The sequence below is a fragment of the Alternaria triticimaculans genome, assembly GCF_023758025.1.
Source record: "Alternaria triticimaculans strain BMP 0046 chromosome Unknown scaffold_40, whole genome shotgun sequence".
In the NCBI taxonomy this organism is placed as follows: Eukaryota; Fungi; Ascomycota; class Dothideomycetes; order Pleosporales; family Pleosporaceae; genus Alternaria; species Alternaria triticimaculans.
Genome location: NW_026055997.1, coordinates 34,063 through 52,504, shown reverse-complemented (window position 1 = coordinate 52,504; position 18,442 = coordinate 34,063). Strand labels below are relative to the sequence as shown.

At 56.9% G+C, this 18,442-nt stretch overlaps 7 protein-coding genes across 7 annotated transcripts; 3 read left to right on the top strand and 4 right to left on the bottom strand.

The window, feature by feature from the left end:
* Nucleotides 1-40: 40 nt before the first annotated feature.
* J4E78_010819 (uncharacterized protein) lies at nucleotides 41-2,530 on the top strand (the record flags this gene model as incomplete). The annotated part of the gene is made up of 4 exons (XM_049371395.1): nucleotides 41-96; nucleotides 151-418; nucleotides 470-2,215; nucleotides 2,267-2,530. The coding sequence occupies 4 exons, from the start codon at nucleotides 41-43 to the stop codon at nucleotides 2,528-2,530; spliced, it is 2,334 nt and encodes a 777-aa protein (XP_049216874.1).
* Nucleotides 2,531-2,624: 94 nt separating this feature from the next.
* J4E78_010818 (uncharacterized protein) lies at nucleotides 2,625-3,979 on the bottom strand (the record flags this gene model as incomplete). Its single annotated transcript, XM_049371394.1, has 2 exons — nucleotides 2,625-3,002; nucleotides 3,395-3,979. The coding sequence occupies 2 exons, from the start codon at nucleotides 3,977-3,979 to the stop codon at nucleotides 2,625-2,627; spliced, it is 963 nt and encodes a 320-aa protein (XP_049216873.1).
* Nucleotides 3,980-7,168: 3,189 nt separating this feature from the next.
* On the bottom strand, nucleotides 7,169-8,797 carry J4E78_010817 (uncharacterized protein; the record flags this gene model as incomplete). Its single annotated transcript, XM_049371393.1, has 2 exons — nucleotides 7,169-8,096; nucleotides 8,502-8,797. 2 exons carry the CDS (start codon nucleotides 8,795-8,797, stop codon nucleotides 7,169-7,171), a joined length of 1,224 nt encoding a protein of 407 aa, XP_049216872.1.
* A 919-nt stretch (nucleotides 8,798-9,716) lies between these two features.
* On the top strand, nucleotides 9,717-11,600 carry J4E78_010816 (uncharacterized protein; the record flags this gene model as incomplete). Its single annotated transcript, XM_049371392.1, has 1 exon — nucleotides 9,717-11,600. One exon carries the CDS (start codon nucleotides 9,717-9,719, stop codon nucleotides 11,598-11,600), a length of 1,884 nt encoding a protein of 627 aa, XP_049216871.1.
* A 448-nt stretch (nucleotides 11,601-12,048) lies between these two features.
* On the bottom strand, nucleotides 12,049-13,578 carry J4E78_010815 (uncharacterized protein; the record flags this gene model as incomplete). Its single annotated transcript, XM_049371391.1, has 1 exon — nucleotides 12,049-13,578. One exon carries the CDS (start codon nucleotides 13,576-13,578, stop codon nucleotides 12,049-12,051), a length of 1,530 nt encoding a protein of 509 aa, XP_049216870.1.
* Nucleotides 13,579-13,901: 323 nt separating this feature from the next.
* J4E78_010814 (uncharacterized protein) lies at nucleotides 13,902-14,633 on the top strand (the record flags this gene model as incomplete). The annotated part of the gene is made up of 1 exon (XM_049371390.1): nucleotides 13,902-14,633. The coding sequence occupies one exon, from the start codon at nucleotides 13,902-13,904 to the stop codon at nucleotides 14,631-14,633; it is 732 nt and encodes a 243-aa protein (XP_049216869.1).
* A 78-nt stretch (nucleotides 14,634-14,711) lies between these two features.
* J4E78_010813 (uncharacterized protein) lies at nucleotides 14,712-18,290 on the bottom strand (the record flags this gene model as incomplete). Its single annotated transcript, XM_049371389.1, has 2 exons — nucleotides 14,712-15,965; nucleotides 16,017-18,290. 2 exons carry the CDS (start codon nucleotides 18,288-18,290, stop codon nucleotides 14,712-14,714), a joined length of 3,528 nt encoding a protein of 1,175 aa, XP_049216868.1.
* Between the last annotated feature and the right edge of the window lie 152 nt (nucleotides 18,291-18,442).

Here is an 18,442-nt window from a genome sequence, read left to right as displayed (position 1 = left end):
CGCCAGAACGGCTGTTGCAGCACCACACCCATCGCCCAACATGGCGCGCTCCACCAAGTATACCACGGCCGCCTCGCCCCAGAAGACGCCTGTCAGGTAGGCCCCAACGCTCCGCGCGGGCGCATTGCTAGGCTAACCCATCGCTCGCAGAGTGCCGCTCAACGACGACCGCCAGGAAAAGGCTGCCCGCCGCCATGCGCACCAACAGGCCCAGCGCGACTCGATGCGCGCCTCGACTACGACTGCGACTCCCGGACGCCGCCGCGTGTCGCTTGCCGCCGCCCACGACACGCCACGCACCCCGTCGCAAGATGGCGACGACATGCCCGATGTTACTGGCACGGCTGTTACACCGGGCACCCACATTATGCCCCTGCTGGCCAACTTCGAGGAATGGATGAAGATGGCGACGGACAACGTAGGCATGCGCACGCCCGTCGTCGCTGCTCCAAGCTAACGCCCCGCTCAGAAAATCAACGCGAACAACTCGTGGAACTTCGCCCTCATCGACTACTTCCACGAAATGTCCCTGCTCAAAGAGGGCGACGGCGTCAACTTCCAGAAGGCTAGCTGCACGCTAGACGGCTGCGTCAAGATCTACACCAGCAGAGTCGACAGCGTTGCGACCGACACGGGCAAGCTGCTCAGCGGACTCGCCGAGAATGTGGGCAAGAAGCGGAGAGGACACGGCGACGATGCCGATGGGAGCGACGAGGACGAGGGCGACGGCGAGGAGGCTGAAGCCGGAGAGCATGGCCAGAAGAAGCGCAAGAAGAGGGCTGCTCGCTCTGCAGAAGCCACGCTCGCGTCGTCCTTTGCCCAACTGCAGAACAAGAAGATGGAGCTCGAGTTCTCGGTTGATCCGCTCTTCAAAAAAGCCTCGGCTGACTTTGACGAGGGCGGGGCCAAAGGACTCCTTCTTAACCACCTGGCTATAGACGGGAGCGGCAGGATTGTCTTCGACAGCAGCGATGACGCCAACGATGCCGCCACCCAAGATTCACTCCCCACTCATGACCATCAACTGGCCCCCGACGCCATCGATGTTGACATATCCGGCCTGACTGCCAAGTACTTCCACGATCTTTCCCAGCTCGACCGGCAAGACGTGTGTCCGTCGATGAAGACGTTCGATCTCGGCGATGTGAATGGCTCTATGGACCTTCCCTTCCTCAAGGCTGCTGACAACTCCTCCGGTCAAGACGGAGCCAAGCACGGAGACGACAACGCAGGCAGCCAATCAGGTCTTTTTCTCGGCGACGATAACCCCATGGAATTTGACGACGATCATGACCTGAATATGGGCGGGTTTGATCTGCCTCCAGAGACGGGCTTTGGTGAAGGCGGGGAGATCTGGGCTCGTGAGGCTATCCAGCATCCACAAGCTCGCATCCACACCATGGACCTGAATGGCGACGAGAACACAGACAGTGCCGACGCTCAGTATGGCGTGTCCATGATGCACGGCCGCGACCAAGAACAAGAGAACATCCTTAGCTATTTTGACCAAGCTCTTAAGAAGAGCTGGGCAGGGCCTGAGCATTGGCGCATCTCACGCGTCAAGCATTCCGCAAAGACAGCACCGGCGACGAAACGGAAGGAAAGGGAGCCATTCGAGATCGACTTCACAGCTCCAATGACACAGACACTAGCAGATGTGCTCTACACGCCTGCGACATCCAACTCCGCGATATCTCTACCCAAAGCACAATGGAAGTCCAGGTCGCGCAACCTTCTCCCAGACGACAAGCACTGCAACTCCAAACAGCTGCTGCGTCTTTTCCTTAAACCCAAGGCGCGTATGGGCTCACGGAAGGGAGGACGCCGTGCACATGCACTCCCTGGAGATTCAGCACGCGTGGACGAAGCATACTGGGCTCACCAGGTTCAAGAAGGCGACGGTGACGATGCACAGGGAAGCTACGACGCCGACTTTTTCCAGGATGATGGTCTCCAGATACCTAGTGGCCCTCTCGACGATGACGATGTGTTTGCAGATGCGCGCGATCACTTCTCGCCGCCGCCTGACGCACCTGAAGCTACACTACCACTCGACGGCATGCAACCGGGTTCGCAGACCGACGCATTCGGTGCTCAGCTTGTGACGCAAAGCCGACGATTTCGGCCTGAATACGTCCAGTACGCAAGGGTCGCAAAGAAGGTGGACGTGAAAAGACTAAAGGACGAACTCTGGAGGGGTATCGGGTTCGATGGCGTAAGTTGTATCTAGCCGTCTTCATCTGACTCGCAAGCTCACAACCATCAGATTTCTGCGCCTCCTCAGCCCAATGTTGCCGACGATCCAGCAAACAAGGCCGTGGATGGTTCGTTGACCTTTACCGACGTTGTCAACAGCCTACAGGCCGTTTACCCAAAACAAACCCTGGCTGATATCTCCACAAGCTACTGCTTTATTTGTTTGTTGCATCTGGCCAACGAACAAGGCCTGGTCATCGAAAATCAGGAAACCTTTGAAAATTTGACGATTCGGAAAGACTTCACGGCGGACTTGGACGTTGGAGGATCGTGAGGAGATTTTGGATAGCTTGCATGGATTGTGTAATAATACAAAGAGAAAGGGAACTATTCTGCCCACAAATCCTTTCCATCACTGGTGTCGCAACTTACCTTTTCTTGTTGGAAACCCGACGTTGCGCCGTAGTTGTGGCTGTATTAGCCTTCGACGCGGGTTCCTTAGCGGCCTTGCTCCGAGGTGGCACCCGACGTTCCGTCACAGCTTTAGCCTTCTTCTGGATACGCTCCACGGGTTCCTCGTCCGCCTTCCTCTTGTGCGCTTTCATAGCGTTGGCCGCCTTTTTTACCGCTGCTCTTGCCCTATCGGCGGCTTTCTTTAACGCTTTCTGAAGTCGGATCACGTGAGGCACCGTCTTGGTTTCCCGACAGCGAAGGTCATCGGGGGGGTGCTTAGGATCCCCACCATTGTTAAGGAATTCCACCCACTCGAGGAGCTTGTCCCTCGCGTCGATCAAGTTTCGCAACCGCTCTGGGCAGGTATCCGGACAGCTCCGGTGGCCCAGGCAAGGATGACCAAAACCAGGTGTGCCTGGGGTGTCGCCACATTCACATCGCTCTTTGCCCTCACAATCCTGCCTAGCCAGATTGTCGCAATGAAGCTCGATGACCAAGTGTGAGGGGCGGACGCAGTGGCTGTGACCACATAAATGGGATACATCCCATCTCAGGTAGCCGGCGCGAGCGTGTTTCGTGGTACAATATGGCAAGTAATCCCCATACCCGGCTAAAATCATCGCAAGCGCAGGGCAGGATACGAGTACGGCTTCGATCATTTCACCCTTTTCGGGATGAGTGTACTAGTAGAAACGCAAACTTAGTATGTTTTCAAGCATAGATGCAACGGGTGTGTAGTACTTACCTCAACCTTCGGAACCTTGTGCCTGAGGACAGTATTTGCCTGTAATCCGAACGGAAACCCGTCGCAAGCCGTTCCACCCTGAACCCAACATCCGCCATCTATCTCGCGGACGAGTTCGAAGAACAAGTCCCAAATTACCTCCAGGATCCATTCGCCCGTCTCGCTGTCCATAGCAAACTGCTTCATAGCCGCGATCTGTGCGGAGTCTTCTTCTGGCAGCTCCGGGAGGTGGTGTTTATACGTCTCAAGATCGATCCTCGGTCGTTGTCGGAGGATGAACTCTTCCTTGAGGCGGTCAATCCTCTCGGATTGCCCATGAAAGGTAATGTCGTTAAGCTCAGACAACGTTAACAGTCTTTGCAGATATGGGTGCTTCTGCTCCACCCGCCGTGATACCGAGTATGCGAGGTCCTTGACATTCTCAAGCACATCATCAGGTGAGATCCCTAATTTGAGCAGGGGAGGGGTGGTTGGGGTGTAAAGGTTGGGATCTTTGGAGCCAGCGGGCAAATGCCGGTCCTTGATGTTCCCTTTGGGGCCTGTACGCTTGCGAGGGAGCTCGGGGGAAGTCACGATGCCGGGCATGGTTGGCTTGTTTGGCAATGAGATTGAAGTTGGAGTGATGTAGTGATGTAGTGATGTAGTGATGATACAAGAAAATATGAATCAAGAGAGAACTGGCTTTCATGGCCCGTACGTCGCCGGATACGCCTTATATATCATGGCTGCTTACACAACGCATCACACCGCCATGCTAATATCGACCCTTCAGGAACTTACCGTGCGTCGGACTGTGATAGCCAAGCCACACAGGTTCCAGCACTGCAGCATTGGCAGGGGACGGGATGTTCTCGGCTAGCAAGTCTCTCCTGAAGCTATCCGTGCTCGGGCTACTGCCTGGAGGCAACATGCAATTGGCTTCAACATTCAGTAAGGGATTGCCTTCGGTGCGGGTGCGAACGATATTGATTCTAATGCAGAGTAGATCAACAACAAGGTAACAATACATGCGGTGTTTCAGACATATCAGTGGCGTGCGTGCCTGCCTCCACTACTCCACTATCTCTGCATAGTCGCACTTGTCAGGCCGGTGGCCATCTCGCTTCAACTGCCGCTCCACCTCCTTCAAACGCTCCGGGCAGAACTCAGGACATTCCTCGTGGCCGAAGCATTTCTGGCCGCGTCCGCGTGCATGGGTACAGCCATGGCCAGAGCATCGCGATCGTCGCAAGTTGACTTGATGTGAGTCGAGCACCAGGTGGGACGGCCGATAACAATGCGAGTGACCGCAAAGATGTGACACTTCGAACTGCTGGGGCACATCTCCCACTATCGTCGTGAACTTGAGCGCCCACCTGAAGCCCATGACATTCATAGCAAGGTGGGTGTATGCTACCTCGCCTTTCAGCTTCTCGTTGAGACATTTGCGATCGACGTGGTATACGCGGTACGCGTTGGCAGCACTCCCGAACGGGCGTTCCAAAGTCGGCGTTCCTTTCGCAACCCAACACCCTTTAGGACCCACAACTTCAGTATCTCGCGTAAGCACTTCCCAGCACTCTGGGTCTCTAATGCGCCTCGAGATCCTGAACCTTGGCGAGCCGAGTCGGTACTTGTGCTTGGTCACCAGGCCCTGGTATCGCTTCTGATTCTTTTGCTTTTGTGGCGCTATGATTCGCTCCTCCAGCAATCGGTTGGGCATGACGGTGGCCTTTCGTGGAATACGGACATGGAGCATGCGCTGTACATGGAGTGCAGGGGTGTTGTGGACTATTGGCACGTTGTCTACGGCGGGAGAATGCACCTGTGGTACATCGCGTCGGCTACCATGACTTTGGACTGAATCGTTGACAGGTTGAGAAGCCAAGCTGTGTCGTGCATGGCTGTTTGGGATTGGACTTGATCCAGATCCAGATCCGGATCTGGTGGTTGGTGCCATTGTCTGCAGGCAAACCTTGAAATATTGATTGAAAGTAAGAGACGTAAATGGAAAGGCAATGAGAGCCTGCCTTTGCTGTATACTGTTGGCATCAGGATATATACGCAAAGTCAACTCTCCAAATATCATATGGCTGGAGGAGAGGGTACGAGAAGACAGGTATCATCAGCATTTCAGAACTGGTTGCGAGTTGTAGCATGATGCATGGTAACTCAAGACCGCGATGACTTTGGCGCCGCCGAATGAGATGTTCGAAAGCGAGATGCACTCGGGATGGGGCGCTGTGGAGCATCTCGAGACGCAGTTCACGAAAAGACTGATAGCCAGCGGGCAACGCACTGGGAGTTGGTGACCCGCCAGCTCGTGGGCAGCCTTGGAAATTACCACTACGATCGGCTGCTGGCTCTTCTCGTTTGTCCGGCACCAGTCGCCGTCCTTCTCCGTCTACATGGCCTGATGTGGCACAGGCGTGGTATTGCAGCACCTGCAAGCGACAGATCGTGTTCGGCGACAGTGACAATGTTCCGTCGCTAATCCTTGCACGCCCGACAAGACAATTGTCTCACCATGTCTCGTCGAGGCTGATACTCCAGGTCGCAAATACCTTACCACCTGGGCAAGCTGGAATGCGCTCACTACCGCTTTGGCTGCGCGTGGAATCCATTGGTGTAGTTGAGCTCCAGATCAGCAGTGTCAAGTGGCTTCTTTCCTAGCTCGATAGAGTTGGCATCCCTAAATGCGCACCCCACCGTCGAGTTCATCTCCGCGTCTCCAAATTGCTGACGCCCAAATCGTTAGCGCTTCGCGTGGGGGCCGAGATTCTTGCGCGGCACCTGGGCACGTCATGGCATGTTCCGCGGCCTGCAGGTGGGCCGCAGATCTTCCTGCAATTCATTCTAGCACTATCTGCACTGTTGCACGGAACTAACAGCCCACCGGAAAGTGAAACCTACGCTATGCTCGAACCCGCAGCCGTTTGTTCAATTCAGCTCATAATCGGCTAGCTCGCAATCCTCATCCGTGGCGCGTAATGAAACGTCATAAGACGTGCCGTTCATCCGTGTGGGCCTGACACTCGTTTCTGGCGACTGTCAGTACAGTTCCCCCCTTCCCGCCCTGCGTCCGATGTGGCCTCGCTTGAAAGAACTGGGCGCGTGCTGCCTTGCGAATGCCTTGACAAGACGACATTGCCGTGTCTGAACAGGCAGTCTGGCTGATTTTGGCTTGCGAAGACTCCAACAAAGAAATGATGGAGACACTCAAGCACAGTGGCTGTAGATGCTGGTGTTGATTGGAGACGAGCGTGAAATCAACAAGGCGAGACGCTGTTACTCAGCAAACAAGCAAACAAATCGACCGGCTGCACGTGTGGATACGCACATATTCATCATCCATCAATCGCATGCGTGGGTAACTTCGGCATAATTCCCAGCATATTTTTCATTAAGAAATGCACTGCGGGGTCGGGGTTGTTTGTCCACGCCAGGAGCCAAATGAGATGAGCTCATCATCAAAATACTACCATTTGGTAAAGTTGCGCAGACCACGTCCTCGAGGACAAAGGCCAATGTCAGAATATGCAGATAGTTCGGGGCTCAGATATGTCGTGTCATGAGGAAAGCCATGAGTCTACTATCAAGATAGACGCGGTTGCCTCTGGCTGAGAACACCACTGGTACATAGCCAGGCAATATCATAGCCCGTTTTCATGGCAAGGATATCTTGAAGACCTCCATACCCCCCGATGATAACAAAACTCATCCCAACTGGCTCTCGGCGAGCGACACGAACACGCCTTCTATTTCACCCAACTGTCAGTGGCTCCGTCGCCATCATCAAGCTTGGCCCATCTTGAGTGTCGCAAAGGGATTCGAATCGCTTGACCTGCGCTTGACTCCCGCAACGACGTTCTTCGCGACAAGCCCAGACGGTGGAGTAAGCGCCCGGGGTCGGTAAGAACTGCCATTCTTCATGAAGTCGGCATGTTCGATGGCTGCCGCCTCTTCCGCTGTCATCTGCTCGCCGGCAACGTCCTCGTCTCCAGCTTCGTCTGGAATAAGGACAGGCTTCCGTGCGTCGTACATTTCGCCGTCTGGGGTGTGTAACAGAAACTTGGTCTGCTTGGCTTTCCCTTCTTCGAGACGCTTGTGCAATTTATCGACCCGCTGTCTTTCAGCCTTCCTCTCCGTCTTCGTTTTGGGGTTTTCGATTCTCTTGCCCTTTGCCACTACGCTTTTCACTATCCTGACCCTCTGCTGGGGCTGCCAGTCATGCGAGTCCTTGGCCTTCAGCGCTTGATAGTCGGCCTTGACGTCGTCGGGTATCTTGACCTTCCGCTGCTTGAGCAAACCCCAGAGGCGCTCGAGCATCTGGCGCGTTGCGGGCAACTCATCACGTAGTTCCTTGAGAGCATCTTCTTGAACAGATTGTGTCTGTCTGTCGACGCGGTTCTTACGAATCTCGTTGCGAGCTTGTTGAAGGTCGCACCGAAGAAAGGCGTTGATGCGACAGACGCGGTATCCTTCTGATGCGACCTCGGCTGCGTCTGCGCCACCTTGGAGACAATTTCTGATTCGCGCGATGTCGCTATTTTCTTCGAGTGCTAGCTGTGTGCCCTTCGTTTTTGATGGCCGATTCGCAGTGGCGGGGTCTTGCGGGATGGCCATGTTCGTAGGTAAGAGAGGGTTCGATTTGTAGTCGAATATATTCAGGTACGCAAATGTGTTCAGCCAACGTGCAATTGTGATTGTGGGGACATTAGATCTGGAATAGAAATTCGAAAAGTATGGAGCAATCGTTGCTTCCTTTGACCAAGATAATAAGCGCGTGCGGACTATAGTAAAGGAAGCGGGACAATTCCACGGTCACCGCGACCTTCCGCCGGTCTTTCACTTTGACGTCATGACGGCTGTATCGCCAAAACAGCAGCACCAGGCAGCAGCGAACATTTTTACGTACACCGCAACAGGTCGCCTGAGGAGGGTACAGGCCATGTCTACGGAACAATACAGCGTTCAACATAAGTTCGTCGAGCACAACACCGCCAGGCCAAGCGCCTGCATCCATCACCCCATCCGCTAATGCAGGAACCAAGAATTATGCCGGTGCTTCGGTAGTGTGCTCAGCTGACGATGCCCGGGTCCCAATTGTACGTCGCTTCTCATGTACTTCAGCTGGTTTGACCACGGAGCCAGCTCACGCATACCTGTTGCAAAGTACAGCTTGCGTAGCAGCTCTGATAGCCGCCTAATCTCGCGGGAGATGTAGTAAGATTCAGGGCCATGTTGGTCGAAACCACGCTTGTAGTGGTAGTGGATGTCCTGGTAAGCTTCCAGGACGTGGTCAAAGTAGGGAGGTGCCATCATCCCCAGCTCAAACAGACCTTCCTCTAGACTTGGCTGTAGATGGTCAGACGGGCGCGGTGAAGGGTCAGGTGGCCAGCGTGTAGCGTACAATCTTGTCATGAGAGACACAAAACTCGCAACATGGCCCTACTGCGAGCTCTGAAAATGCCCATCGAGGAACTCGCGACCTTCGAGACGATCGTCGACTGTTATAGCGGTACGGATAAGCCTCTGGGAAGAAGTCCAAGCCATGTGACCACGACGGATATGTTGGGTATGGCATTTCGCGCTCTTCTGTTGGCGATGCCCCGCACCGCGCGGTTGGCTCGGGAGGGGTGATGCGGGAACTGGGGAAAGGGAGAGATGGCCATTGATGTGCACTGGGCGTGAGGCCCTTATGCTACCAGGTTTCCCGATTGCCCACGTCGTACGCTTAGTACCAGCCCTGCTTCTTGCACCACCCGTAGGACCGTGGAGTGCCAAGAGCACCCCAATTGTACCACGCAAACGCAGTGGCAGTGGAGCGGTGGCGACCATATTCTGCGCGTCTTTACGGGATCACTAGATGTGCACCAGACATTAAACGGGGGTGATGTCGTTGGAGAGCGCGATGAGGCGCAGGGGTTCTTAGCAAACAAGTCGACAGAATCAGGGTGACACACTGAGCGCTGTCCGACCGACGCTGGATCGCTACGACAGTACATGATGGAAGACTGCCGGTGACTTGCTGGTCTCGCCTGGTGTGTGCTTGCCGTGAAGCCTCATCACGTGTCCGAGTAAGCCTTGGCTTCAGTGTTTCTCAACCATGGGAATTCAGAAAAATCTCAACTCAACAACCAAAGTACACCACAGTCATTGTGAAGCCTCAGCCCGAATGGGCCTAGGTGGTGCTGAATGCGGGCGTGGCACTAGGCCAACCTTGGGGCACTTAACGCGATATCGCGTCGCGCGTGCCTGTCGCGTACCTAGGTAGCTCCTTCCATCACTGTGCTTCGCAACTTCCACAACCACGCATCACACCTTGCCGCCGCACAACACAATGGCGCCTACCGTCCTTGGAAAGAGAACGCGTAGTTCTGCACGCATCGACGACGGGACGTCCCTGACGCGCTCTGCAGAATCCAAGCTCCACCTCGCAACACGCGCAAAACGCAGGACGCAGTTCGTGATACACGATGAGGGCGAGATTGAGAACCCTTTCGTCACCCCGAACAAGCAGCATGTGGACGAGCCCGGAGACGAGGCGGCGGCGAGACGCGGAAGGAAGGCGCGCGCAAGTCCTGCCCAAGAAAACTCTCCGCAGAAGGCGCTCGTCGACCTGCCAGACAAGTTCGCGCCTACCCCCTCGACGCCCAGGCATCGCGACGCACTTGCCGGCAAAGTGGCCGTTACACCCAGACACCGACTCATCATCGCCGGCCGGCCGCTGACGCCTCGCACTCCCCACACCCCAGGCACTCCGCGCAGCACCGCGCCCACCATCTACCACGAAGCGCGCCAGGTCTTCGCAAGAGGCTCTGCCCCCACCGCGCTGTTCGGCCGCGACACCGAGAGGAGGGAGCTCGCGGCCTTCATCACAAGCCGAACCAAGGCCAAGACCTCAGGCTGCATCTACGTCTCGGGCCCGCCCGGCACCGGCAAGAGCGCCTTTGTCAACGATGTCTGCCGCACCGTCTCCGCGGACGAGTCTGTCAGAACCGGCTACATCAACTGCATGAGCGTGAAGAACGCTACAGACCTGTACAGGACGCTGCTCGAAGACTTTGTCGACATCACCGAAGTTGCAGAGGGCGACGAGATGGAAGCGCTGCGGACCGTCTTCATGCAGCGACAGACGTCGTATGTTGTTACCCTCGACGAAGTGGATCACCTGCTCGAGCTCGACGTCGAGCTCTTCTACAACATCTTCGAGTGGTCACTACAAAAGGCATCGGGGCTGGTGCTGGTCGGCATTGCCAACGCGCTGGATCTCACGGATCGCTTTCTCCCGCGACTCAAGGCCCGCGGTCTCAAGCCACAGCTACTGCCTTTCCTCCCATACAATGCCGCCCAAATCTCCTCCGTCATCACTGCCAAACTCAAAGCCCTTCTCCCAGCCGGCTCAACACAGCTGCCCTTCATCCACCCAACCGCCATTGTGTTCCTCTCCAAAAAGGTAGCCGCCCAGTCCGGCGACCTGCGCAAAGCCTTTGACATCTGCCGGCGAGCAATCGACCTCGTCGAAGCCGACACGCGCGACCGACACGCGAAAAAAGCCACAGAAATCACACCATCTCCCACGCCATCGCCCTCGAAAACACCGCTTGTAGAGAACATCAACTTCTCCTCCCCGGCCATCCGCTCTCCCGCCAAAACCAAAGACCTAAACAGCGTCATCGCAGCTTCCCTCGCCTCGCTCACCGTCGAAACTGCACCGCGCGCCACCATTGCCCACATGGCCAGAATCACAGCAGCTGTCTTCAGCAACGGCACCAGCCAACGCCTGCGGAACCTCAATCTGCAACAAAAAGCCGTTCTCTGCTCGCTCTCTGCTATTGAGAAGAAGAAGCGCGCCGCTGCCGCCGATAGCATCTTGGCCACACCTTCCCGATCCCACACTACATCCCCTAGCATCAAGGAACTCTTCGAAGCCTACACCGTGCTATGCAAACGAGAAAACATACTGCATCCTCTGACGAGCACAGAGTTCAGAGACATTGTGAGCAGTCTGGAAACACTCTCGCTTGTCTCAGCGGTGGAGGGCAAAGCAGGGTCGCTGGATGTTGGCGCTGGCACGCCGAGCCGGAGAGGCAGGGGCAAAGCCTTCCCCGGGGTTGCGGTAGAGGATCGCAGGGTTGCTAGTGTTGTTGGAGAAAAGGAGTTGGCGGATTCACTCGTAGGACCTGGAGCAGGGATTCTCAAGGGGATTCTTGAGGGGAACTAGACGTGTGCAGGGAAGTTTTGTCATGATTGTAGACTGGAGGGTAGGCTTTGCACCGGTTCTTGTGATACCCTCGATTGAGGCTCTATAGGTGCTGGTTCTGGAAAGCGCAGCATTGGGTGTTGGGTTCGCATCATAGCTTGTATCACGAGCCTGGTAGTTTAGCGTAGCATAGCGGTCTTTGTCTCATAGTACACCACAATCCAGTGCGTTTTCGACCAAACGCTTTTGCATCTGCTGCTGTGTATGATCCATGAGGCCCACGAGGCGGGAGACAACACGACGGGTCAATCAAGTGTGCTTTCCAGCGCTGCTTTCTAACTACACAGTGGTTTGACGCATAGTATACTCTACTTTCACAACGTCTTCTCTCTCATATGTCATGGTATCATTCATCCCCACTACAGGCCACCACTGCAACTTTTGCATTCCACCCTCACGATTCGGACCCTCAAACCTTAACGCCCCCTCCCTCCACTGCATCCTCCTTTCCCACGCCACTCTGCCCCTCTTCCTCTTCCTCTGCAGCGTCTTCTTTGTCCTGCCTCAGCGTGCTCGTTGGCACCTCGCTCTCCATGCCTGCCTTGCGAAACACAGCCTGCATCCAGCACCTATACATTTTCAGCCTCCTCTGCCTGTTGACCAGCATCCGTCGGTCGACGCCAATGTGCGCAATTTCAAAACCCGGCCTGGGAGTGTCCAGATCGTTGACGTCATCGTGGCTCTGCTCTCTCGTCTGCATGCCAGGATCGTGGAGAGACAGACTCTCCATCTTATCCGCGATGACACCCTCGGCCTCGGTCTGGGATATGGTGGTGTCCGCCACGTTGCCAATGGTAGTATCGCGTTTTCTGGCGCCGCCCCAGATATCCTCGAGTTCAGACTGCTCGAAGAAGTAGACGCGCGTACCGTCGCCGCGGACGTAGAAGTTTTCCTCCATGTAACGGCCTTTTTTAAAGCGGACTTGGGCGAGGTCGCCGCGGCCGTAGTCGCGGAAGAGGACTTGGCCGCCCGGCTTGAGAACCCGCCAGATGTTGCGGACGGCTTGGTCCCACTGCTTGGGACTCAGCGCGCTGAAGATGAAGATCATGAGCACAACGTCTACGCTGCCTTCAGCCAGACCTGGGGGGAGCCCACCGTTCTCCGAGTCGGGAGCGGCGGCCACGTCCCAGACGTCAGCTTGTATGCGCTCCGGGTCGTAGAGTTCGTGGTTGCGGATGAGCTCGACTGCCTTTTTGGAGAAGTCACACGCGTGTATCTTCAGCCGCTGGTTCCGACTTCTCTGCAGGATGGGAAAGGCGCTGTTCCCTGCCCCGGCGCCGACCTCCAACAGCGTAGCCTCTGGCCCATCCTCGGCGCCCAGTTCTTCTAGAATAGGAAACTCCTGTGCCAGCCATTTGCGGTTCTTGAAGAAGTTGGTCTTGTTGTTTTTGTAGAACTGGTTCCACCACTTCTCGGGCTGGGCGTTGTAGCGTTTGCGATCAAAGTCGGAAACCGGCTCTTGCCGTTGTCTGGAATACTGTTCTTCTGAAAAGGCGAGGTAGTTGGAGTCGACGGTTACGTGGTCCCAGGCGTTGAACTCGAAGATGTTGTCGCCTTCCTCCAGGTAGCGCGAACCGAACGCAAAGGGATCGCTGCGCTTCTGATTGTTGTCTGGGTCGTGGGAGCGAGACGGTGGGGCGCGCACGGGTTGTAGAGAAGCAGGCACTCCATAAGCGTCGTTCTCGGCGGAGTCGAGGGCAGCTGGCGATGTGGCCGTCAGAGCCTCTGGTGGCGGCGTGCAAGCTGGAGTATGCGGAACAGGATCGACCGTGACTGCGAAGCGCATGTGCTCCATTGCTTTGGAGAGTTGCTGTTTCGGTTGTGGTTTCCTGGACATGGTGTTGTCTGTCTGGAATCTCGAATCGCCGGCATCGTGGACACTCGCGCCACTGGCAGTTCCTGCGTGTGCGCCGTTCATGCTGTCCGTCTTCGCAGCCATCTCGGACTCCTGACAAAGTCGCGTAAGCGGGGAATCTTGCAACTCATGGAGGGGAAATTTCGAGCGCTAGCGCCCAAAGGAGTTTGGCTCAGCCCTGGAGGTCCCTGACAGCCTTGGAGATCCCATGCGTCATGCAGAGCCGCAGCCGCATCGATATCTTCTCTAGGGCTAGCGCGGATCTGCGTCAACTGGTGTGCCATCTGGAGCGTGATGCGCTCATGGGCTCTGGGCTCTCAAACCGCTCAGCCACCATGTCGAGGTGACACCGATCAAACTCTGCACATACACAACTCCGCCATATATCGACGCTTGGCCAACCCGTAATGGCATCCCTGCGATTCACCCGTCCAACGACACGCTGCGCGCGCCCACGCCAACCCCCCTCGCAGCGGCGGACCTTCCTGCCCAACCCCTTCGAAGCCCTGAACTCCGCGCTGCCATCTTCGTCGTCGCCGCCACAGATCCTGACCGCCGTGCGCACGCTGCCCTACCCCTCGGCCCCCGTCTACTCCATCATAGCCGACGTGCCCAACTACCAGCACTTCCTGCCTTACTGCCAGCGCAGCGACATAACCAAGTGGTCTGCACCGGACAAGGTCTACGGCCGGCGCTGGCCATCCGAGGGCACCCTGACCAGCGGCTTTGGCGGCATAACCGAGAGTTTCGTGAGCAGGGTGTACTGCATACCGGGGCGCTATGTGGAGAGTGTGGGCGGGAATACCGAGACGAGTTTGAAGACGGAGGATATTGCGCATCACCTCGACGGCGGGCACCAGGCGGCGGAGCGAAGGGAAGGCGAGAACGGCCTGCTTACCCACCTGCGGAGTAAGTGGACTGTTGAGGCTATACAGAACGACCAGACACAGGTCAGTCTGGCAGTCGAGTTTGCATTTGCGAACCCCATGTATGCCGCTCTGAGTGGGGGCGTCGCGCCCAAGGTGGCAGAGTTTATGATCAAGGCTTTCGAGAAGAGGGTCCAAGAGCTGATGACGAACAACCCCGACATGGTCAGGGCGAGTCTAGCGGAACTGGATGGTAGTCGCTTGAAGAGGTAGCCATCACAGTCAATCTATGAGCAAACGAGTCACGTTTAAGTCCAGCGTTGATTGCTAATACCCCCACCTACCCCCTGACTACTTCATGCTCTCGAAATACTTTCTGAACCGTGGCTCATGCTCCAGGTCGCAGGCCAACACCGCCTCGTAACAAGCCATAAGCAGTTGCGGAAATTTGACCGTCCAATACCTGAGATAACCGCTCGGCAAAGGCCCCACCTTTGCTTTGATTGCATCGTCCATATCCTCATAGTGATTCTTCTTGTTCCTGAGCGCCCTCAACAAATCCAGCATCTTGTCGCCTGTGTATTTGCGCTGTTTGCCGAGCGAGTTGATGAAGCCCTGATCCAGCTTGGCGAGAAAGTTGCGTCTGTGGTCGAGCACGTCTTGCGAGAATTCTTCGAGCACCAATAGGTGCGCAGATGGCGGGTCCCGAGGTTCACGTTCCCAATGATCGGAGCAGTCGCACAGGAAATCAAGGCGCTTCTGGTCATCCCAGAAAAAGGGATGGTTCATCACTTGGAAGGCGTTGGGACGGTCTTCGGGCCTGGGTCGCAGCATCCAGTGGATGAGGCGATGTGGCTCCACAGAGTCTGCACCGAGAAGCAGGCGATCGAGGTTCGACTTCTCCTTCTTGATGTTGTATTCACGGATCTGCATCCAGCCTTCTTCGTCGTCAAAGGGATGGCAGCCGCCGGTGAGCACGTAGTAAAACACGCAACCGAGAGAGAAGATGTCGACGGCCCGCTTCACGCCTTGGGCGACCGGGTCCGTGGAGCTCGACGAGTCGCGAGAGAAGCCCTGCGAGCTGCCGTTGGCTAGTTCCTTGGGCTGCGAGATGAGCTCAGGCGCTTTCCAGCCAACAGTGCCTGCATTGCCAGTCGTTCCGACAAGGGTACTAACGTTATCGGGCAGCGTCTTACAGAGTCCGAAGTCAGAGATGACGAGCCGTACATCGTCCTTGGACGTGATCAACGGCTGTGCGATGAGTATGTTCTGGGGCTTGATGTCGCGGTGGATGATGCGAAGATGATGAAGGTGATTCAATCCAGCGGCCAGTTGGTACAGACAAGCTGCAGCTTTGCCGCTGATCTTGTTCACCAGACGCTGATGGCTTTCGGAGAGTTCCTCGCCTGGACGGCCGTCTTTGTAAAGGTCAAACAGGCTGGCCTGGCAGAGTTCGACGGCGATGTAGAGGAAGTTTTCATCCCTCTCGTCGTCAAAGTAACGGATGACGTTCGGGTGGGGATCGCTGTTCTGCAGAAGCTTTACTTCTTGCTCCGCGAGTCCAAAGTATTGCGGTAGCATGCGCTTGACAGCCACCTTGACCTCCTGAAGCGGCGTTAGCACAAGAAATTGAGAGCGAACGGAGACTCAGCGTACCTTCCATTTACCCTCAAAGACAAACGTTCCTCCGCTCCCGTTGCCAAGGAGTCGGTCTTGGTCTATTGTCAACTTGCCGATCCGCTTGATCTCGGATACGTTCTGCACGTCGCCGCCGCTGACAGTGAGCTCGTCTGGCTGCAGGCTCGGTCCTACCTCGAGCTGCTTGGCTGCATCTACAATTCGATTGACCTCGTCTTCCTCCTTCTGTTGGTTCTTGCTGAGTTTACGTCCGCCACGTCTGCCTCGGTGTGCTTTCTTCTTCTTGGGAGTCGTGGGTGCGGCTGACGAATCCTGAGAAACATCATCGGTACTGCTAGTCATCGGTTGAGCGTCCACGTTGAGCGGAGTGCCAGGCAGGACCTCGTCTTCGGCAGGGGGGCTACGTTCGACAGTTGTGGTCCTGGAAAGGGGCGCGAGATCTTCGTCTTCGTCGTCTGGGACGTCAAAAGTCACCTTCTTCTCCTTGACCTCCTCAGCAACGGGTGCGGCAATGTCAGCTTTCGCTACAGTTCCTACCATCGGCTTCTCGGAAACGAGGTTCTCGTCGACTATGAGAGGTAGCGCCTCTTCTTCTACAGGTTGTACTTGCGGCTCGGCAGAGGCGGGCACAGGAGCGGGAGGCAACTTGGCCTTGGCCGAATGCAATAGTCTCTTCAGGTGGCTCAGACATGATTCGCGTAGTGTTGGTTTCACGGAAGCACCAACGAATAAGCCAGCTGCAAGGAAAAAGACCAAAAGCTTCATCGAGGCCATTCTGTCCTGCGTCTGGGCTGTCGCGTCTATGGTCGGTGGTTGGTGCTGCTCACGGTGCGACGTCTCCGGCTGATTGGACACGGCCTGGTCGTTCAACGTTGGGTAGTACGTCGTGGCAGGAACGCCTGGCAGCTGTGCCTGCTGGCTGGGAATCCGGTAGTCTAGCCTGTGAACACCGACGAGGCTGCTCTTGTCCGGCAGCAGGTAGGCCGAGTCCCAGTCGTAGGATACTTGATCCTGCTTGTAGCAAGAGGCGTCCGGTGCACCGTCGGTGACTGCGGGGTAGTTGACTTCGGACAGGGCATACCAGGCGCCGGACTCGGTGGTGTTGAGCAGGACGTGGTTGGCTTTGTCTTCGGAGAAGATGGGGCCGGCTGGCTGTGGGAGCAGAACGAGGGGCGGCTCGCTGGATTGGTCGTTCAGGGGGCGGGCAACGTCGAAGACACGGGCGACAGGGTAGGGCAGGCGTTGGCGGTAGAGGGGGCGCTGGTGGGATCGCGGGCGCTTGTAGTCGAAGGCGATGACTTCGCCGTTGTACATGGTGTAGATGTACTGCTTGTCCAGGGTCTGGTCGTACTGGGACTGCAGGTCCTTGTCTCTGCTGTTGGGATTCCACTCTGCATACTTGAGGGTGCAGATGAGCTCGTTGGTCTTCTTGTTGTGGATGGTGATGGTGTACTGGGTCTGGCCAATGTCGATGACGCCGCGGCAGTCGCGCTCGCGCGTGGTGAAGAAGTTCTTGGAGTCGGGGGCGCAGCTGTCGTCGTAGGGGAAGTTGCCGCCCGGGGTGAAGCTCTGCTTGACAATGCCCGAGGCGGCGTCGACGAGGAGCATAAACGTCTTCTTCTCGACGTTGTAGACGACGGGGAGGTCCGGGTCGTCGCTCGAGTAGGGGGCGCTCTCGGCGAGCTGCTTGACGGTGACGCCCAGGTGCTGGAGCTGGGGGTGGGGCCCGGGGGTGAGGAGGTACAGGGCGCCGTCCTCGCGGGGCTCGACGATCCACACAAAGGACTGGTGCTGGGGGCCGGGGCGGTCTTCCGAGACGTTGTAGATGGTCTCGAGCATGGGGCGGCCGCTCAGCTCCCAGATCTCCTCCCCGTTGTAGCGGTCGCGTGCGTGCATGTGGCCGTCGACGGTCGCCAGGAGAACAAAGTCCTCGACTTCCCAATCGTGCAGAGAGCGCGCACTGGGGACGAGGCCCCCCGAGGCAGCGTGTCTGGCAGGATGGGCTCTGACAGCGCTGATGGCTGGAGCAGAAGGAACTTTGGTAGCTACGGCGCGCACGTTCTGGTCGTTCAAGGGCGTGTAGGCAGGGCGGCCGGGGGCGTCGCCTACCGTGTCTTTGCGGCTGGCCTGGCCGTGGTGGGGTGCGAGCATGTGCACCTCGGCGCGGGCAGACGTCTGGTGCACATGGCGGTCGAGTGGATGCTGCTGCTGAGCGGCCACAAGCGTGACGAGGACGAGGGCGAGCGTCGTGAGCGTCGAGCCAGCTCCGGGCGGCCGGCGCGGGCGCGGCATGGCGCGGCGAGGGTCCTGCGTCGATGGAGCGGAAGCCTAGGCAAGGCGGCGAGGGCGAGCGAGATGGAGCATCCGTGGGTGCCGATGGGCGTGGGCAGGAGGAGGAGCAGTGTCCGCTGCCGTGATGCGGATTTTGGCCTCGATGCTAATCT